The sequence below is a fragment of the Amphibalanus amphitrite genome, unplaced genomic scaffold (assembly GCF_019059575.1).
Source record: "Amphibalanus amphitrite isolate SeventyFive unplaced genomic scaffold, NRLGWU_Aamphi_draft 001041F_arrow, whole genome shotgun sequence".
Taxonomy (NCBI): Eukaryota; Metazoa; Arthropoda; class Thecostraca; order Balanomorpha; family Balanidae; genus Amphibalanus; species Amphibalanus amphitrite.
Genome location: NW_024882535.1, coordinates 162,893 through 185,372, shown reverse-complemented (window position 1 = coordinate 185,372; position 22,480 = coordinate 162,893). Strand labels below are relative to the sequence as shown.

The 22,480-nt window shown below is 47.9% G+C and overlaps 2 protein-coding genes across 2 annotated transcripts; one reads left to right on the top strand and one right to left on the bottom strand.

The window, feature by feature from the left end:
- The first annotated feature begins 508 nt into the window (after window positions 1–508).
- Window positions 509–2,217, top strand: LOC122369487 (holotricin-3-like). Its single transcript, XM_043344276.1, has 4 exons — window positions 509–552; window positions 717–796; window positions 1,095–1,151; window positions 1,716–2,217. The coding sequence occupies exons 1-4, from the start codon at window positions 544–546 to the stop codon at window positions 2,017–2,019; spliced, it is 450 nt and encodes a 149-aa protein (XP_043200211.1). The 5' UTR covers window positions 509–543; the 3' UTR covers window positions 2,020–2,217.
- A 296-nt stretch (window positions 2,218–2,513) lies between these two features.
- Window positions 2,514–22,478, bottom strand: LOC122369486 (facilitated trehalose transporter Tret1-like). The gene is made up of 10 exons (XM_043344275.1): window positions 22,266–22,478; window positions 13,689–13,803; window positions 8,221–8,402; window positions 7,583–7,735; window positions 7,140–7,288; window positions 6,657–6,858; window positions 5,803–5,952; window positions 4,979–5,196; window positions 3,798–3,947; window positions 2,514–3,239 (listed from the first exon to the last, which is right to left on the bottom strand). Exons 1-10 carry the CDS (start codon window positions 22,377–22,379, stop codon window positions 3,149–3,151), a joined length of 1,524 nt encoding a protein of 507 aa, XP_043200210.1. The 5' UTR covers window positions 22,380–22,478; the 3' UTR covers window positions 2,514–3,148.
- Between the last annotated feature and the right edge of the window lie 2 nt (window positions 22,479–22,480).

Sequence of the window (22,480 nt, the reverse complement as noted above, 5' to 3'; positions counted from 1 at the left end):
GTGCAGAGTTGGTGCTGATTTGGTCAAATTAAGTTCATTGTTCATTGTGTTTCTTAGTTATCAATTATATCAGTAAAATTGTCAGATTGGGTTTCACAGTCGCTTATATACCTGATTTGTGACTTTGTCCAATTACCAGTCATTATTTTCTATTAAAAAACCACACATGATATATCAAATATCTTCATATATGAAGATATTTGTTGTAAAAGAGACTTAGTGCATATTTGGTCCAGGTTGGCGCATTCACCTGATAACCCGTGGTGAAAGCGGCTATTTTTACCTTCATCTATGTAGGTGAGCACATTAATAAACAACCCCTCACGGTTCGCTTTGTCATTATTGGTTGACCGTGTCAGGACCCTCGGGGTTTTCCGTTCAAATCACGACACACGTGTTGAGCCAATATCTCCCAGTGACGGGGAGGTCACGACCTGACCCCGTCCTGGGGGGTGGGGGGGGGGGGGTCACCAGCTGTATATAACGCTAGCTAATGGCTAGCAGAGACACAGACTTCACCCACCAGGCACCAGCTGAACAAACATGTTCAAGGTAAGATACTACAACACTGGCTTTACGAATTGAAAGAGATTCGCATTGTGCATCGTGCCACTGAAGACACACAGAAAGCTTACCAAAATAAGGCTCATGTCGGAGGGACACTGCACTATTTGTCAGTTCTTCAGTGACCTATCTTACCCTGTAATTGTTTTCAGTTTATCGTCCTCGCGGTGTGTGTGACCCTGGCCGCTGCCGGAGGCTATGGGGGCGCTCAGAGCCACGCCAACGTCGAAATGTGAGTGAATATTTTCAAATGATTCTGATAAGATGACAAAGTTTGACCTTCTTATCCTTAGGTATGGCTCATGGTCAGCTCTGGTGAATCAATGTGAAAAAAACAGAGAAAAAATCAAATCTACTCCCATCCTGAATGTATAGGAGACTTAATTTTGTGTTGTGTTTGTAATTAAAATGCTCCTTTGCATGTTGCTTTCAAAATGTAGTCTTGCTAACTTTTCGTCACCGCGTTGGTAACTTTAAATGCAAATTATCCATGGCGCACGAATAGCATGTTTCTTTGATCTTATTTTCAGCTACAACGCATGGGGAGGTGCTAAATACGGTGTGAAAAATCGACACGCTGTGAACGTGTAAGTAACAAGTAGTTCAAAAATGACACACACATGTACCACATAGCTGGTTGCCATTAATCCTATATTTTCTCTTCGTATTGGTCGTTATGATTTTGGTTTATGTTCTATGACTTTGCTGGTAGAGTATAAAAATGTTGCTAGTGGTGTTGTGTTGAAGCAAGCAAATTACAAAAAAAAACGGGAAAAATGATGATTCATATACACAAAGGACGTATAGATAAGAGTCAGGGTCAGAATCATGAAATATAGTTTGACTGTATGCCCGGGCTATATAATTTGACTGCATAGCATAAGCGCTACACAAATGTTAATTTAGGATAAATGATAACAATAATTAGTCAAATGTATATTTAGACACACAAAGCTTTCGGTACGAAAATACCTTGATCACTGTGTTACAGAAATGAGGACAGAAATAATTTACAAATGATTTCAGGTATTTGAACGTTGAGCTGAGCATTGTTAATAAGATTATTAGAAGGATATTTCTATTTCTGATAGAAATGAGCAACAGGTTATTCATCCTTCTAATAATTTACAAATGTTAATCTTTTTCTCCAGAGGCGGCGGTGGAAAGGGTTACGGCGGGGGATACAGCAAATTTGCCGGCGGAAACGCACAGATCTACGCCGAAGGACACGGCTCTGGTGGATCCGGATACGGCGGTGGACACGGTGGATACGGCGGATACGGTGGTGGACATGGTGGATACGGCGGCGGATCCGGCGGTGGATATTCCTACAAGTACAGCGCTGATGTCGGACACGGTGGATCCGGCGGATCCGGCTATGGGGGCGGACACGGCGGATCCGGCTATGGAGGCGGATCCGGTGGATCCGGCCGGGGATCCGGATATGGACACTAGAATATGAACCCTTCCCCTAGCTATATAAACACAATGATTACGAGAAAGAAAGCCGCTAAATAGCTTTGTCAAATCTATCGTTCGATATTCGTTGTGTTCAACGTCCATGGGCTTGTTTGCTCGTCCAATTTCCATCCACGTGTGCTGTAAATATTATACGGACACCTTCCTCCCCGCTGGAATAAAAGAACAAAACAATCTGGTCTGTTCGCTTCATTTCCCGATGCAGCACGCAGCTACGCTTCATCGGAAAGAAAGCCGGAATATCTAGCGGCTGCAAGCCCAATGACCACTACGCAAAGCTGGTTCAGCCGGCAACCCACGAAAAGTGGCCATGCGGCGTGAATCGGAGATTGCGGGCAGGGTGCATACATTCTGAAGTGTTACAGAGTTGGACATTTTTCTTGACATGAATAATGTCCTAGCTTCACATGAAGGTCTAAAAGTAGCCATGTGTATGTTTACAATCGTTTCTAGACCCAATAACAGCTACGTTGTTCACTTAACCTTTATTCGTTGCACAATGTCATGTTTGCGGTCACAGCAGGTATTTGCGCGGTAACAAAACATCAACACTTCACCCGTCCACTGGTGACCTAAACAGACAAATATACCGCACCCAGCGGACGCTGCCCCCCCCCCTCACCAGGCAGCCACCGAAGGCCCGCGAACAGCCAGACGTTTTACCGTGCGGGGTCATCACAGCTTACACAGCTCATACTCGCGCCTGATATCGCAGGACTCCAGAGTTCAACGCTTCGATTCTACGGGTCCTCTGTGCGTCATGTTGATTGACGGACATCTGTGCGTCCTGCATCTGAAAACTGCCGCTACGGTATGGCAACTAAAATTACAAACATCTCCACCTATAAGCAGGGATCCCTTTATTTCCTTGTTGCGCCAGCGAAAAAAAAAATGTTCTGTGACGGTCCCTAAGTGATCCACATTAGTCGTGGACATTCTCGTTCGTGTCATCACTTTGGGTTTGGGTAATACTGACGTGTTTTATAGGGTAAAACAAACTAAAAGTAAGCGGATGTGGTGTATATGGAGAAACGCTAACAGAGAACAAGGGCAGCCTCCCAAGGTCGATGACACGCAAAAGACGCCTCTACACAGACCTCATGCTTCACACTGCATTCTGTTGAGCTGGCTCGCGATGCATCTCATGTGCCTTCTCTGACTCGTTGTCACTCTCGTCCTGGGCTCCTTCAAAATACCTGGACGCAAAAAAGACACACAAAATGAGCCATTGAATTCACAAAAAAACTATTGGCAATCAGCCCGTCATTTACTAACAAGAGATGACAAACAAAATTCAAACAGAGTGAGACGTTATGCAGCTCTAGCGTGAGTCTCCAGATCTAAGGGAGTAATTTTCGGCAATATCAGCTCTGGATCTGTTCTTGGGTGAGTCCCCAGTTCTCAGAGCTGGTGATTATTGGTAGTTTTACCAGACCAGGTTTAAAATTGGGGTTTTACCTGCTCTGTATCTGTTCCAGGGCGAGTCCCCATTCCCCAGTTCTCAGAGCTGGTGATCTATTGGTAAGTTTACCTATCCAGGTTTAGTATTGGGGTTTTACCTGCTCTGGATCTGTTCCAAGGTGAGTCCCCAGGTCTCAGTGCTGGTGATCTATTGGTAATTTTATCTGTCCAGGTTTAGAATTGAGGTTTTACCTGCTCTGGATCTGTTCCAGGGTGAGTCCCCACTCCCCAGTTCTCAGAGCTGGTGATCTATTGGTAGTTTTACCTGCCCATGTTTAGTATTGGGTTTTTACCTGCTCTGGATCTGTTCCAAGGTGAGTCCGCGAGTCTCGGGCAGCCAGATCTGAGCGAACACGATCTGTACAACGCTCAGCACTGACAGCGCCCAGAACACGCCGTGTATTCCCAACACGGACTCCAACCACACGTACGAGTGAACAAAACTGCGGGAAAAAGACACAGAACGTCATAGCCAACACACGCGCGAGTGCACGAAACGAGGGAATAGACACAGAACGTCAGAGCCAGCACACGTACGAGTGAACAAAACTGGGGGAAAGGACACAGAACGTCAGAGCCAACACACGTACGAGTGAACAAAACTGGGGGAAAGGACACAGAACGTCAGAGCCAACACACGTGCGAGTGAACGAAACTGCGGGAAATGACACAGAACGTCAGAGAAATAGACAGCGACGACTTCAGTCAGACGTACATACATAACTACATACACTGGCATTGTAGGCGTTAATTTTACTTAAATGTCTGGAAACGTCGGATGGTGGCATATTGCAATTTAATCAAAATGCAATTGACAATAATACAAAGAAACGACTCATAAATGATGTAAAACACCTAAAATGATGCTAATGTATCTGGCTGACAAACATTGATGCCTTTTAATTTCGCCAGGGCAGTTACTAAGCAATTACCAACGCCAAAACATTTGCAATGCTATTGAAAAGGTCAATGAGTACATCAAGCTGACGTAAAACAGTTAGCAGATCTGTATTACGTCTGGATATACTGGTCATGTTCATATGATGATCTGACTTGCATTTTGCCGGTGACCTGTCTGTGGTGGTACAAGCAGCAGTCACTAGGTGCACTGATGACAGTGTTTACAGTGGGTTGTGTACGAGTAAGTCATTGGACTCATTGTGAATATCATCAGTGGGAGCAGGAGGTGGTCACGTGCAGCTCAACTGTTGAAGTAAGGAGCCGTGTGGAACAACATGCGATTGCTCCTTTTTTTAGAATAGGCATATACAAGATGTTATTTCGAGTATAAGATTGACTCAATTTTTCCAAATAGTAATCAAAAACGGCTTTTATCAGCGAATGGTTTTTATCAATAGTCTGCCCAGGCGTACACAACAGACAGAAGGGATAAAAGAGACAGGGACGGACCCGTTTAAATCAATTGCACCATCAAAGACACAGCCAATCTGCGGTGGTGGGTCCCTGCACTGACCTGAACATCATGAGTCCGAAGCAGACGAGCAGGACGTTGAGGCTGACGGATCGGACCGCGCTGGCGGTCAGCTCGGAGAAGTACACCCACGTCACGGGCGCGATGCCCACGCCGTAGGTGAAGAAGATGATGAGCGCCCCGACCAGCACCAGCCAGCCGTGCGCCGCCAGCGAGGAGCGGTAGTAGAAGAAGAAACCCACCAGCACGCTGCCCAACATCTGACCAACAAGGGGAGGATAAATAATGACGTAGAGCAATAACCGTGTGCTCACTAACCTTCATAAGCCTAAACTTAGCCTAAAATTAGCCTAAAATGGATACATTAGAGGAATATTTAGTCTGAAACACCTGCAATTTGAATTACAATTTGCAGTCTGAGAATGAATCCGTCTGATGAAGCTGGTAAATGAAGGTCCAAATGAAATATGGACTTAGAGGGATGCTTCAGTCAAAAACAAGGCTCACATTGTCATAAAACGGCTGCCTAAAAAGTCAGCTGCTCAAAGGTTTCTTCCCCTCCCCATTCTTCACTAATGAAAGTCCTATCTTTTCACCTCGCTGACACACCCAGTCGCTGCCTGCACCCCCTCTGACGCTGATAGTTGGTACTGACCTGCACCCCCGCCGACCACCGCAACAGGCGCACCCAGTCCTCACCAGCACCCCCTCTGATGCATCCAGTCCTCACCTGCACCCCCTGAAACACCCAGCCCTCACCTGCACCCCCCGCGGACGCCTGCAGCAGGCGCACCCAGCCCTCACCTGCACCCCCTCTGATGCACCCAGTCCTCACCTGCGCCCCCTCTGATGCACCCAGTCCTCACCTGCACCCCCGCTGACGCCTGCAGAAGGCGCACCCTGCCGATCCGCTCGATCAGCCAGGCGGAGAGAAAGAAGCCCAGCAGGCGGGCCAGTACCACCCAGATGGTACTGTAGTACGGGTTACTGTCGCTGGTGGCCGCCGCGAAAATCACCTGCAGAATGGGCCGTGCGGGTCACAACATCACGGCGGTACCTATTTGCGGCACAACTCTTCACTCTTCACCTATTCTTGGTGCACCGCCGTTTTAAACCATAACAGATCTAAGTAAACCAGCTGCCTAAGTCTATGGAGACGAAATTGTTCAGCAAAAACCAAACATGCCATTGCATCGGCTATGCTATTTACATTTTATACATGCTGCAATGTCCCAAAATTTGTCTATTTGGGTGGGAAACGACATCCAAATGAAATTCATTTTCCACTCTCACCACCATTTTTAAGAACAATTTTCCACTCCCAAGTCCCAACCAAGAAAACATAGATTTTTTACCTATAGAAAGACAGTTGTGTGGATGCCCAGTTAGCATCAAACATTCTACACCCTAGAATAAAATGCATGCTTTTCGTCATTTCTCACTCCTTTTTGATCTAATCGAATCAGCAGTTTTCCACTCTCTCCCCTCTTTTTGGTGGGTAATTTTCCCCTCTGACACCCAAGACAAAACTCAATTTTGGGACACTGCATGCTGGGGTTTAATTTTGATATGATAGCCTTGATACAACATGACGGTGTCGCAGAAGAGCATTTCTATTAATTCAAGATGGATGTATACCGCAAGTAATGTAATCTATTTCTTAAGTAATTTGCTAAAAAGTCGTGTTAGCAGGACAACACAGCGATTTGCACATGCTTACCGTTGTGAAGTTGGCGATAGCCTCCCCCGAGTTGAACACAAACAGAAACAGCTGAACGAGCAGCAGCAGAAATGGCCGCCGGTGACGACTCTGAGTCAGCACAGCGCGCATGCGCACTAGCACCGGGCTGCGCGAGCTGACGTCGCCCTTCAGCGAGGAGAGGATGGCCTTGACCTCGAGGTCAGCCGTCTCGGGGTGGCCCCTGCGGACAGGCGGTCTGTTACTGACAGCAGGCCGCTACATGGTGCTCACTCGGGGCTGCGTGCTTGCTGATAAGTAAAAAGCAAGGAAATGCTACAGGAAATGTATTTATTTTGAATTCCTTTTTTAACATTTACGAAATTGGTATAAGCGTTACACAACATACATTGCTGCAATAGCATGTGCTTTTATAACGTGGATTTATGAAACAAAACCTCTCTAAAAAGCTCTAAAAATCTAATATCGAATAAAAAGGACTAAAAAAACGGCGTGGACACATACCGAAAGAATAGAATAGATTTTCTGGCGTCCTCTGCCGGGTAGCCGTGGGCCAGCAGCCATTTGGCAGCGTCTGGCAGCAACAGTGTGGCTAAAAACTGTGGCACTGACGGCGCGATACCGCAGAACAGAACTGCGTTACGCCAAGAGGTCTGGAAAAGAACACCGGGCAATGTAAGGGCGGGTGAAACACCCCCTGGTAGAGCACAGCAGAACACAATCACTTTGAACAGAGTGCATAAAATAAACAACCGTTTTTATTGCCACTGACATGTGCTCCAGATGATAAGCTGCTCTTCATGAACATTTCTCAACTCGTCTGCTATATCATCACCGCAATTTTCTCCATCCCATACTCCCGTACAGACCCGGCCTCCCTGCGTCCCCTCTGTCACCCCTCCCCATCCAGGCTGACACCCCCTCCCCCCGTTTGCCGCCCAGCTGACCTGGGAGCTGACGCCGTAGACGGCCAGCATGTTGATGGTGATGCAGATGTGGGGCAGCATACCCAGCGGGCCGCGGAGACGCTCCGACGTCACTTCGCTGATGTAGGCCCGCACCGGGCCGTCAGTGACGCCGAGCGCCACGCCGAGAACCACCTGGGGACGGGGCATACGGGTTACACTAGGTCAGGTGGGGAGACGGGTCACAACAGGTCACACGGGTCACAACAGGTCATATGGGTCACATCAGGTCACACGGGTCACAACAGGTCACACAGAGTCACACGGGGTCACAATGGGAGACGGATCACACGGGTCATTACAGGTCACATGGGCAAAAAAATGAGACGGTATGGGAAAAAGTTATTCAAGCGAAGTTCCTGGCCAACCCCGGTCTCTAATGTTCACTGACCTTGCACTTAAGCTCACTGAAAGCTTAAAGTCAGTGAATCCAATCCTTTCAAATCACTGACATCCATGTTGAGCATCCAGTCTTTATAGTCACCGTGATCCAGTCCTTGCCCTCCCAGGTCACTAACCCAAGTCCATTGACCCGCAGTTTATTGAGCGGCAGTCCATTGTTCCTCCTCAGGTCACTGACCCCCTCCCCCGGGTCACCCACCCCTCCCCCGGTCACTGACCCTGGCGACGAGCAGCAGCGGGAACCGGAAGCTGAGCGCCAGCGTCAACCAGCTACAGATGCTGACGGGCGCCGCCAGTTGAACCAGCCGCCGGTAGCCCAGTATAGGTGTCAGCACCGTCGACAACAGGTTGCCGGCCACCAGACCAATCGGCAGGCCCGACACCACCCACGTGACCTCGCCTGTGGCGCACGGGACGGAGGGTCAGGTGTTAGTTATGCCTTGTCGAGAAATCTGCTACGTTTTACCCTTTAATGCATTAATTTAACAGCAATATTTGAGCTATTGATTTATGTTGACGTTATATCGACAGACCACGGATTTGCCTGTGACAGTCTGCCCATGGTCAACTGCGGCGTTGGAGTAGTTGGGACTATAGAAACAGACCCAGAGTGTTGGCATGGGCTCTCTGCCAGGGCCAACAGGGAAATGAAGCTCGTGACTCAGAATAGCATTCTTCTCAGAGTTGGAAAAATATGATTGGACAAAATTGGATGACGTTCAGCATTTCTTTGAAGCATGGTCATTACATGCATGCCCATTATAGGCGCCAATACCTCTCCCGGAGTGTTATTCTCCTGCTTCTAAATATATGTAGACTGTCCGCCAGGCGCTGCTCCGCTGCTCTCTGGTCCCGTTTCCTTCGTTAGATAAAAACTCGTCAAATTCGGTGCCCCTGGAGCGCACAGGACGTGCTCTCGCCGATCTCTGACGGAAGTGTCCGGTGCCGATAAACAGTCGGAGCCGGCAGCTGCGCCGCGCTGTGGCCGTCGCCAGGTCCGCGGCCATAGCGCAGTTGGCAGCCGGAGCCCCCCTGACCTCGACGGGGCCACGGACGGCCACCGGTGCCAGGGCTGCAGACGGCGTACCCCAGGGTCCAGTGCTGGGCCCGCTCCTGTTGGCTCCCAGTCAACGGAAGGTTCCAGCGCGAGATACAGTTCGGAAGCTGTGCGGAGAAGTGGACTCGTGAGTGTGTGCGCTGATCTGGCAGTGAAGTCTGAGAGTCGCATCACCAAGTTTAGTGGACGTATTGTGTCTGGTGTCACTAAGCCTTGACTTTGATCGTGTCGCAGCATCGTCGCCGTTCCCCATCACCGAGAAAACGGCCAGATTCCCTGAAGTTCACGACTCATAGCTCTCGGAAGTGGTGTAATCGTTACTGCTACCGGCAGGTGACGCGTGCATTCAGTCACGGCACTGATAAACGCAGCGTGAAAACGGCGTGAAGGCTGCGAGCAGACTGCAGAACAATTACCGACCGCTGCACGACACCCGATCGGCCACTGACTTCAGAGCCTGTCTCAGAGGGGCACCCCAGTGACGTCATACGCGGTGTCGGTAGCATTACTCCAGTGACGTGGCAGACAGTGTTGACAGAAGCGTTCCGGTGACGTCGTATTCAGTTTTGGCAACTGCGCCCCAGTGACGGTGTTGACATTAGACAGTGCTGGCGGCAGCGAAACAGTGACTTCGTATGAAATCGATCCGGTGACGTGTTAACACAATACTGAGCGGAGACCGAGGAGCCATCGGAGACTAACCGGTTCCAGTGTCTGTCTGGCGTCTGTTCCGACAGCGTTGTCACCCGAGACTGGCCTCAGATCTGACAGAGCCGAACGAGTGCAAGAAGCACACCGCCCCCTCTGTCCCTTCCCCGAGCTGTATAGCAGATCCGCCGCTGCAGCAGCCGGGACAGTCGCTACCACGGCAGGTCCAGCCACTACCGTAGCAGTCAGCCGCTACCATCGTGGGCAGTTAACTGCTGCCGCACTTTGTCAGCAACAACAGACCTCAACATTCGAAGAGAGCCGACCCGAGCTCCGCCGTCACCTCATTCAGCGGCCTCTCCCGCACCGGCTTCAGCATGGGCGTGCGCCACGTCTGCTTCATGTGCGTCATCCTGTGGACCGTCTTCAGCCAGCTCTACTCGGCTCCGGTGCCAGCCAGATCTGATGACGTCACAAGACCAATACGGAGCATCCTCCCATCCAGGCGCAGCAACGCCATCATGTTTCCCACCGAGGACGCGCCACCTCCCTCGCCGGAGGAGCCGCTGGGACATCGGACCATCTTCCAGCACCGCTGCGCCAGCGGGTACGCGTCGCTTGGAGGGCTGGGGTGCCGCAGGGTCGCCGACTTCTCCCAAAGGTCGCGACCCGCCTTCGACCCGATCTTCCTCGGCTTCTGAGGGCGCTTCAGGTGCCGAAATCACTAGTCCTTTGTTTGGACATGCTGTTCAGGCAATGTCAAGGTGTATGTTGTGATCGTACCTACATGTGATACGTGTCGGAAGAAGTCTGCACGCTAGATTCAAATGAGAAAAATAGATTGCAAAGAACCTGCGGAAACAGTGTTAACATGTTATAAGACTACCTTAACCTTCGCCCCAGTGGGGGGGGGGCATATGTTACCACCCTGTCGCGTTTTTTGTGTGTAAATAAAAAACCGCGGCGCGTAGCGCCGCGCCGCTTGGGGTAGCTTTTGGCAGGGGTAGCCAGTAACAGTTGGCAGCATTAGGCCAAATGGGCGCTCAAAAACTACTACCCCATAGGGTTTCCATGTTAAATCGACCTTTTTCAAGCGAGCCTCACACTTAAGCTAAAAGATAAAGTGCCAATATTATTGTGGGGAAAGGTAGCTTCAAGCCTCCTCTACAACCTTTTTATCTAGCGTTTTTCGATGCGGAGGCCATAACAGGTCCAAAAAGCATTGGGCGCTGCCCGAGGTACCAAAAGCCCCTCCATGAGAGCACAAGTTCCTGCGCATGCGCACATTGCCTCAACCCTGTACTGGCGTACATAAGTGATACTGCTCACGGACTCGGTCAGCCAATCAGCGTCCCCGATTACATTAATAGATGTCGCTAGCATTACGTGAATCCTGCTCGCGAACACGTTTTAAGAATGAAACAGCTGCGCCATTTCCGCCTTCCATTGATTCCTTCCATCTTAGTATCAACTATACGCTTTTCAACTAACTTTAGACTAAGTTTTAAACGATGGTCAGTATGTTATTTCTGGTACATATATTTAGAAAATAACTGCTTTATGGATTTGGTTTTACTCGTCAGAATAGAATACTCTATTTTTTCCATATTCAAAAAATATATCACCTACCATGTAACTCATCCAGGTAAAATGGGCGCTTTCCGCGTCGTTGGTGTACCCGTTGTTCTATATACCCTGGCTTTTGGTACATCAATTTTGGACAATGTGTGAAATTTTTGACCCCAGGTCATGTCAGGTCAGGTCACCAGGTCAAGTTAACTGACCAAGCCTAAAAAAAAGTTTGCAATCATGTCCAGCCTGCAGTGTTTGTCAGAAAGGTTTTAAACTTGGTGGATTGCATGCTGTTATTAGCGCCTACGATTTGTATATCTCGGATTTTTTATATCCGTGACCTAAGGTCAGGTCAGTGGCGTGACCTTTCCATTACAAGTCAATGGAGAAAAATGAAAATGCCTCTAGATCCGTGTGTACGCATCGGAACAGTCCAAATATTTCAGAATCACAATGATTTAGTCCACTCGTGATGACCAAGGTGTCATTTTTGCTGATAGCCTCTAGACAGGTCATCCGAGGTCACTTGAGGCTACAAACAGTTTTTTGCCAATAACTCGCGATTGGAAAGAGATAGAACGCTGAGGATGGTCTCATTGTGTTTGTCTTGTTGAGACGCATCGACTGATATGCAACATGACCTTTTCCGGTAAGGTCATGACCTTGACCTGAGGTCAAATTTTCAAGTTAACCTTTCAAGGTCAAATTATAGTTCATTCGACGCGTCTCGGCGAGGGGAACACGATTCTGGCAATAGAAATATCGTGGCTTTTTGTAGTCGAATGTTATTGCCGAAAAACACTTTTCGAAAAAAACAGCTATTTTTGGAGTTTTTGCCCTCTGCAGGCTAAACCGTTGACCTGAGGTCAATATTGATAATGACCGTTTCAAAAGAAGAGTTCAAAAGCTATCGTTTGCTCTTCCATACGTTTTTCTAGCTACCATAGTTCCTGAGATAGCGGCATGTTTTCTGAAAAATATAATGACAATTGGCAAATTTTGACCTTTGATGACCTCTGGTGACCCCAATATTGCTCTAAGGTGAAAAATGATCGAAATACTTTCAAACGTACGCATTGAGAGCTATCGACTGCTTTTTACCGCGTCTTCCTAGCCCTCTTAGTTTTTGAGTTAGAGGTGGGTGGTAACATATGCCCCCCCTCACTAGGGCGAAGTTGGCTGAGACCGCCACTGGGGCGCGGGTTAACAAAGCTAGCCGTGTAAAAAACCGACGTCAATGTATTTCACTGTTCTGCATGCATTTTGAGCAATAAATAATTGTGTCTTTGAAAGCGTTTGTAGACAAAACTTGCCATCAAGAGCGAAATAAGAAGTTATGACTGCATTACCATGTTTGCCAGTATAGTTGGGGGAATGCCGAATACCTTTTTTCTGACGCCCGTAGCACGCAATGTAGACAACATAAGCTATTCTTGTTGGCGTCATTCGAGAGGCCAGTCTTTTGCCTTTCAAACATACCAGGCGCATTTGATGAATTCGCATACCGTTAAGCGCACAAACTAAAAATATCAAAGAAGTGACTTTTTCGGCGTTGCCCCGGACTGCGGGGAAAGCCGAAAATGGGAGAAATGATCCACGGGGAATGCCGACATTGATGTTTTGCCACTTTATCTCAAACTTTATCCAGAATTTATCAAAGCTGACACGCGTTTTAAGAGCTTGAGGACGCTTGGTGCACACTGGAAGTTAAAATTGTGTGATATAATAAGAAAATGCCAGGTAAATAATTCCTTATAGGTAACAGGCCGTTGTGTCGGTTGAAAGTGTAATTTGTGTGACTAAAAATTCGCGTTGCTATTCTACAGCAGTAAAGTCCACGTAGCGTGCTTTAACGTGCGTAATTGCACGTTTTCGGCATTACCCCAGCCAGCCATACTTTCATTTCCAGGCCCATAACTTTTCAACGTGCCGTATAAATTTCAAATAGGCAGCACACTTATGCAAAGACATGCTGAAGATTACTTGACCGAATTGGCCAGACAAACGGTAGCATAATGAGTAAGAAATGCAGCTTCAAAGGCGCATGTAGTACAAGGAACGCGTACCTTGAAAACGCTCTTGGCGCCCTCACAGCCGAAGTATTCCGAATGACGACTCGTAACAAACTGCGATGATTGTAGTCACTTAAGCTTCAGAGCATCACTGACAGGTGGCATCCATGTCTTACGGTTTTCGAAATATCTCGAATTTCGGCTTTGCCCCAACTCCGGCATTGCCCCAACTTCCCCTAATGCCTAACCAGGTAGGCTATTTTTTGCAATTATTTTATCATCTGCTTTTTCGACAAAACACACGGGCATCGATCTTATCCAGTGCGCATTTTGTTAACTGTCTTTTTATACTCAATCAGGATTACTTCAGGTGTTCAAAAGCCCGGATTCAGCTTACCGACCGACAGGTGGCCGTTCTCTGTTTGCGATTCCTGGATGATGAACACACTAATGAAGGCGACGGCCGCTCCGATCACCGAGTGGGTCTGCGAAAAGGCCAGCGCTGCTGCCACCTGCCGGAAATAAACGGAAACACGTCACTGCAGTGGGCCATACAATATCACAACCGTCAGTCGTCACAGTTACTTTCATTTCCAAAAGGGCTATTTTTATCTTCTTCTTTTTGTCAGGCAATTATTTCTAACAATATGGAGGAAACCTAATGTAATAAACGATTTATTTCTTTGCTGACTCGGCTAGCAGGCATTTAGTTAAACTTTGCCGTATTCCGTACGCAAGTAGGTACTTAAAGATGGAAAGGTGCAGTCTCCATACTGCACCTTATAGTACAGTCGACTACAGAATGATGTTCCACTCCTCAGAAGCTATCAGTTGACCGGAGCGCTAAGTTGTGCCGTTTATCACGCAACTAAGCGTGTCGATTGTGAGCATTGGGACAAAGCTATAATTTGTTAAATTAGCCCGTGTGATGCGGTACAGCCTACCACTCCAGGCCAATAATTGCCTGTGAAAAGTGGAACACCATTAGGTAGTCGACTATACAGTTATCGCTTCTTAATTCGTTTATTGTGTAATTGTGCTTGCTAAATGTAAGGTTTTTAACTCTCGCATGTGTGCGGCGTTTGCCAGCTTCTAATGTGTAGGGGGGGGGGGTCGGTTGGACCCCCCCTTGCCGTTTGGCCCCTGATCGAGCTAGAGCTTCGCGGAAAAAACGAGCGTGTTGCCCGTGACGAGAGGAAGCCGATGATACCCAATTTTAAGGTCCAAGGTCATTGGTTGACCTTCCAGGTCAGGTCAATGACCCAAAGTCGGGAAAATCGGGACCTGTTAGAAAGTCGTAAAGTGTGGCTGCTAAGGGGTTTTTCGGGGTGCTGATCACGAATATCGTGTTAGTTTTGATCACAGATGATGTCTTGAAGCATTTAGACCAGGTCGGGTCAGGTCAGGTCAGGTCAACCAGTAGGCGTCGTGACAGGTATTCGTAGTACGTGTCAACCGCCTCTGACAGCTTCGTAACATGTTACGAAGGCACCAAAACTACTTCGTAAATGTTCAAATGGTTGCTAAATTCGAATTCAGCTCCAAAAACTAGCCTAGAAACATGTAAAACTCGAAAAAGTGACCCGAGGTCACCCGAGGTCACCAAAGGTCAATGACCTGACCTGACCTTCAGATGACCTTGACACACACGGGAGTAACATCAAATCACATGTTTGAACGTTTGAAACCACGAAAAGCTTGCAAACACGCGGCTAGTGCGAGCCGACATACGCGAAATCGCGATTCCGGCCAAACATGGTCTCGGAAAAGAGGTCACAGGTCAAAGGTCATTTGGGTCAGGGTCATAAAATTTTCAGGGTAGGTGTAAAATTGATCAATGCGAGGGTACTGAAAGTTTCGTCGCGATCGGCCGCTTTTTACGCGAGTTATTCGCGAAAAACCATGGGGGGGTCCATCCGACCCCCCCCTACACATGCGAGGGTTAAGTCGTTCAATTGTTTTTGAATAACCTGCTTACAAAATTATACTTTTCATTCATGTATTTATTGTTTAGATGAATTTTCGGCCACGGGCCATGATCACATCAATGCCATAAAATAAGAATATTGGAACACTTCGCCTTTTGGAAGACCCACGGTCGGTAAGCTTAAGATATTCTTCCAATTGGAAGAATATTGGAAGAAGGTCTTCCAATATTCTTATATTTTGGCATTGATGTGATCATGGCTCGTGGCCGAGAATTCATCTAAAACAAAAAACACATGAATCAAAGTACAGTTACATAAAATCTGTATCTATAATGTGATCTTGATGGTTGGTTTGGAACAATTGAAAATTGCAAGTCTTGATAAAACACTGCAGGTAGTATCCCTCCTGAAGTATATCTGTCTCACGAAGCGCCCGTCAGACAGTGACGTAACCCTGAACCGCAGCCAAAACCACCGGCAGTCGGCTGGCTGGCCAGTCCGCTGCCAAACGCCACGTGACTGCCCGAGGCTTCTGCGTTCCGTCCGGCCGTAGCTCGGCGTTATTCACTACACGACTAGCTGGAGACCCTTGTGTTCCAACATTCACTGCATAACTGGCTTGGCCTTTGGGCTCGCCTTCTCGTTGCAGGCTACCTTAGCGCAAAGTCACGTGATACGGCATATTCGAGCGTTACGCCGGCACGGTTGGCTGACCACGTGACGTGACCACGGCGGGCGTGGTCACGGGTCCAGCCGGAAACTCACGGCTCAGAGGCCACCGGCTGGTCGTGAGTCGTGATCGTACGCCATTTCACGGCGAAACCACTTTGAAGGTGGAACTAATGGCCGGTCATTGCAGGATTCGAGAAGATAGTTTGTGGCGATAACCTCTGCTAAATTCTTGTCATGCAACTATTTAACGCTTCATGGAAGCCAAAATGCAAGGCTAGGGAAATATCATTTTATTTATTCAGGTGAATAACATCATGCTTCAACAGAGTTCCAACTCTTGGGAGGTCGACGGATAGTGCAAGACACCAATTTACCGGCAGCTTGTTCAGTCAAGCAAGGTCAGTGCTAACGCAAATAAGATAGTTCAAACCTAGCCAAGCCCTGAGGGGTTGTGGCCTGTGGGCTGGGTTTATTATATAACAGTAATTACAAACAGCGCTGCATGACTGCAATAGTCCTACAACTTGCAGGCGTACATTTTGCCGAGATGGCCAATAGAAATCTGGGTTATTTGCACTGCTGAGGATCTACACAACGCGCGTGACAACTTGATGGTTTTCATCACCAGGACGCAGCTTTCAAGTGTGTCTTTTTGTTTACATCCAAAAACCACCCGCAATGTGGAATTTCTACAAATCAACTTACATAATGCAATGGAGACCCTCTTAATAAGTCTCGCTTGTCTTAGAGAACTAACATGATATCTGTCTGATGACTGCAGGCAGTTCCGGCACCATGTGAAACAAACTGCAAAACAAGCTTTACATGATATATGAAACGTCTCAGAGCAATTCCCTTGACGTGCCAGGTAAACAGCGATATGATCTTATCTGATTTGACGTCGATCTCATGGAATCGGTGTCTCTTAATTAACGGTTACCAATCGCTTTCCCTCAACAATGAAACCTTCCCCGACGTGTAACACCCAAAGTATAGCGTAAAATATCAAGCATGGGTTCGACGAGCTAAATAAAACTCAAATACATATTGTCAATTTTTCGAGGGTTTTGATCAGGGATGCGGAGCCGTGGAAATTTCAGACGGCTCCGGCTCCGGCTCCGGCTCCGGAGAAAAAAAAAACAGCTCCGGCTCCGGCTCCGGCTCCGGGTGAAATGTCATGGCGGCTCCGGCTCCGGCTCCGGCTCCGAGTAAAATGATCCGGTTCCGGCGGCTCCGGCTCCGGCTCCGGCTCCGGCGGCTCCGGCTCCGGCTTCTACTCAGTACATTCCCTATGCGATCAATTAAATACGGGTGGAAGAAAAAAGGCGATGGGATTGGTACACGCTGCTTCTGTATTTGTATAACAAGGCTATTTTGAATACCACATTGTTTTACGCTTTGTACTGTCAAACCGAACTAGGTAAATAATTGTTTCCTCTTAAGAAAAGGAGCCGGAGTCGCCCCCTTTTTTGACGGCTCCGGCTCCGACTCCAGCTCCGGGCTATATTGTTTCACGGCTCCGGCTCCGGCTCCGGCTCCGGGCAAAATATGCCGGCTCCGGCGGCTCCAGCTCCGGCTCCGGCTCCGGCTCCGGCTCCGCATCCCTGGTTTTGATTGTCATATGGTCAAGTTTCAGTTTTACAATTGTATGCTATCAGAGGTGGCTATCTGTATACATTGTCCGTAAAAAGGGTATTTTTAAAGGTCTTAGTAGCCAAAGCGTGTGGTGCACTGCAAGGATTTTCCAAGAAGTGAAGTCACGCCCCCGCCCCGCCCAACACGCTACATATTGCTGCTCCTGCATTTTTACCGTTCAAGGCTGATTGGTTCGTGCTGGGCGCGCCTAGCCTGTATCACGAGCTGCCCTACGCCGAGGACATTTGAGACCGGCCGACATTCTATAGAGCCCTGGTGACACTCCGCGAGAAAAAGAATTTGAGAAATATTTGTAGACAATCAAAATATTCAAAATCGATGGAATTAAACGTCAGGCTGCCAAGACTTGTTTTGTTAGGTGGTAGATAAGAATTTGTGCATGGTTATGTAGAGCATATTTGACAATCACAAAGGTCAACTATTTCTTATGTGTTCTATTTAGTCCACAATCAACAGGTCAACAACGATCATTTACACAAACCATTAACCTCTGTTATCCCGCGCTGGGCCGGGGGGCTGTTTGAACACCACCCCCTGCGGTTTTTCGCAGATATCTCAAAAACAGCGGCGCGAAGCGCCACCGTTTTTGGCACACCTGTTCATGCATGTTTTCTACACATGTTGTAAAAATTTCAGACCCAGGGCTCTCAAGGTCAGGTCAGCAGGTCACGTCAAGTGACCTCACCTCAGAAAAAGTTGCATTCCTCGTCATAGCTACACCGACTGAACGATCGCCTTGAAACTTTCAGCGATTGATAAAAGTAACAGTATGTACAAAATGTATATCTAGGAATTTTGCTATCGGTGACCTAAGGTCAGGTCAATTTTGCGAACACACCATGTAGTTCTGATGAGGGACAGACGGCATACCACCTTCCACAGCCGTGATTTTCAAAGAAGCAATTCAAACCAAAAAGAGCAGTTTGTGCCTGTGTTAGCAACTATCCACCTTCCTCGTATTTGAAGGAACCGAAAATGATTGTAAGTTGTCGAACTTTCGCCCCCGTCTTGAGTTGAGATGTTTCACAACGTTCCGGCCAGTTATTTCTTCGGCCGTCGTCCATTCAAGCGTTCCGGAGCATAAAAGATGACTTCCTGATGTAAAACAGCGCCTTGAAACACCACGTTCGGAGCAGGACAAAGAAGGTTTATTCAACTGCCAACCGACCGAGTGATCATGGGTCCAATGTCTGCTGGGCTCCAATGCATATATATTTTCCAGACAGACCAGTCCCTTGAGAGATTAGGGAATAGGGATCTTGGAGCCATTGAGTGCCTGGTCCTTATCTGGTAGGTCTTATGCAATGTGCATTTCGGCAAGTATTAGAAGGGACCTAATTCGGGACCTATTCGGAACCTCGTGACCTGGTGACCTGACCTGAGGTAGGTAATTGGGATCTACTTTTCGGGAAATATGTAAAAACGATGCATTTTACATTGAGTATGCTAATGCGATGCGATGACAAAGTTCCGCAGTTTTTACGTTATCTATACATACGAGATGACGAATTAGTTCAAGTCCGATGGTAGTTATAATGCTGAATGCCTTTGCGAGGAACATCGTTACGAGAAAATGAATAGGGGAGGATGGGGTAATTTGGTCGGCGCGGCGGTGTAAAGTCGCCGCCCCACCTGTACGATATCTAACAAAAGTAAACGAAATAACTCTAGCCTCAACTCATTTGTCATTGGTGGAGCTAGCCCGTGGACAAATGTCAAAACTCTCCCCTCGTGATTTTGTTCAAAATCAATAAAACGTGAACTTCATAAGAAAATGGTAACTTTTACTTTCGTTTATAAAATTGTATAGCATGTAACTAGTACTTAGGCTGCGAACAAATTTCGACATTGTGGCGCCATTCCTTATTGTGTGGAGCGTTTTCAAGAGCAATTTCATCTATTTTCGCACAGTCGTAACGACTTTATGGACAAACTTTTCCAGAATGGTACTGCGGGGTAATTTGGCCGGGGCTAGCCGAGCAGCTTACCGGTGTGCTCAGGATCGCTATGCTGGGACGGCCAACTTGATAAACGCGAGTGCCGAGCTGGGTGGGTTTACAGCCACCGGCGGTGGCATTGCGGCACAGTCTGCCTTTAAGGGGCTGGTCAAGAGTAAGACTGCGCAATGCAACACGACTAAGCAGCCAGGGATTCGCTCAAATGAAACGAAGAGTCGCATCTGCAGCTCGCAAAAAATATTGATGACTTTGCTTGCGGACATGGGAAGGCTACATGATGTGAGGGTTTGAGACAGAGCTAAGCTATTGCATTCATTGCAAAAAAGAAATGAGTAAAATTAGTCGACTATTCCTTAACCCTCGCCGGACCTATTGGTTTTCTACATACGCGCCGGCCGAGGGGGGGGGGGGGGGCGGGTACGACCCCCCCCTCGCCGTTTCGCCCCTGGTGGAGCTAGCGCGTCGCGGAAAAAACGAGCGTGTGCGCCGTTACGAGACGCAGAGATTGGTACCCGATTTTAAGGTCCTAGGTCAACCGGTGACCTCTGAGGTCAGGTCAAGTGCCCCAAGGTACGGTTCAGTTTTTGGTGAATAACTTCGCAAAAAACGGCCGCAGAGCGCCGATTTTGGCAGCATCGTGTTCGTCTCGCTCAGGCGCGTCGAATGATATACTTTTTGTCCGGGTCAGGTCAACTTGGGGTGTTGACCTCAGGTCAAGGTCAGGTCAGCACCCCCAGGTCACGAAGTTGGTCGAAAGAGGTCATGTCGCATATCATTCGATTCGGCAGGTCTTCCTGAGTCCATTGGTGGCTTTCCCGACTCGCTAGCTCAATTTGATCAAGAGTTATTGACGAAAAACTAATATGACCTTGATGACGTCATAAATGACGTCACGCAAGGTCAACATTGAAAAAGTGACGCATCTAACCTTGCAAGGAGTGCATAAAATCACGATTCTGTGTGCTTGAGATAGTTGGAGATCGCTCCCGGCGCCAGAATAGCAGTTTTCATTTTTCCCCATTGACTTATAATGGTGAGGTCACGAAAATGACCTGACCTCATATGACCTTTAGGAAAAATCCGAGATATACAAGTTGTGGGACTCATAATGGATACTAGATCCTGCAAGTTTCATTTCCCTGTGACATCTCCTCTGGCAGTGAGAGCGTTGCGAAGTTGCGACATCTGAAGACCGTGCAGAGGTTCACTTATGACGTCATAGGTCAGTGACCTGACCTGACCCAAAAATGCGGTTGGTGTCAAAAGATGCGGCTTGGATCAAAGGTCAGGTATGCCAAGTTTCAGCTCTCTATCGCCAGCGTGTTCGGAGCTATCGCGAAAAAACCCTATGGGGGGGGGGGCGGCACCCGCCCCCCCCCTCGGCCGGCGAGGGTTAACTATAAAAACTGAAACTTTTTGCAAATAATACCCCTTCACTAATTATAAGTTAAATTGTGAAAATGATTTTTAAAAATTAATGAGAGTGCATGATTGAGCGAGTGTGCAAAGAAGTCGCATTTTGAGCTGCTCACGACAATGTTAAAATCACTTTCAAGACCGGAGTCCAAGCCGTTCGAACATAAGTCCGACACCAAGTCAACTTCTATAATGTGTATAAGACACATCATTGCTGTGCTGACACTGATGCTCACTCGCCTAAAACATAAAATCCGACTTCAAACTAACGCCGGCCGACGTGCCCCACCCCACCGGCAAATTGGCCCTGCCAGTGGGATATTTTGGCCGTTTTGCAGATCTTTATAATGCGTCACAATTTAGAAATGAGTAGTTATTCTGTAATTTTCAGTTTACTGTACACTGTACAGGAGAGTAAAATGAATGCGCCCCCTGCCAGCGTTAGGACAGTGCAGAAATATGTTGTCAATCTTGAGATACACCGTTTTCTAAAAAAAAACGGCCAAATAATCCCATCCTCCTCTGATACTGAATAAATTAATTGACCTCTTCCCTCGAACAATTTCAGCCAAATGAACTATTTGAAAATTACTCTTCATTGTTGTCATGTTTCGGTTAAAAAAAAACACAGGCGATTCTTTTCTGGTTCGTATTCAGTTAAATCTGCCAGCCAAAATATCAAAACAATAGAATAATTTTTTAAAACATTCACTAAAGCTGATAATAACCCAAGGAACGAGATCAATGAATTTGTTCAATTTCATTCATTTTGTTGTTCAAGTCTGCTGAATCATTCAAAATCTACCCTGACAATGCACCGGATTTGTGATCTATGTATTGACGTGACCTGAGGTATCTATGTAGGACTTGAAAGCTTCAGGATGCATCAAAATGATGCCCATTATATGTCAAGGCTGGTGGATTATGACCCGACGCCGTTTTCCGCGATCTGCGAACAATTTGAGTAGATTTGCCTCAGCCCACCTGGCCGGCAGAAGGGTCGTCGTATAGCGTCGCCAGTTACTCCTTACTCGTTAGCGTGACATTTAAGATAAAATGGAATTGTGTATGTCAAGCGTCTGTGACATTTCGCCATTGTTATCGAAAGACTTTAAGAAGATGTTTGTGTCTGAAAGACGGTCAGACGGCAAGTCTATGTATCATGAACGCTCATTTGCTCATTCCGAGCGAGCTTATATGTAATGGCTGCACGTCATGATGGGACCCTTATGAATCCCTTCGGTGTTGGTAACATTTCCTATGTCGCAGTCACACTGAGTCGAGCGTATTTCGTCCCAAACTCCCCGGCCCCCTGCGCCGTGTCCTGTCAGCGCCCGCCCTCACCTGTTTGGCCGTGTGTCGATCGAAGAGGGCTCTGCGCCGCGGCTCCACCACCGCCACCGCCACCTCCTCCTCCTGGTCCTCACCATCCTTCATCTCAGGCCGCTCGGACGCCATCGCTGGTCTCTGCCCCAGAACACGACGCCTCGTCCCCGGCGCCGCCCCCGCCGCCCGCCGCCGGCACAGCCGACCGACTCCACCCCACCCCGCGCGCGCCG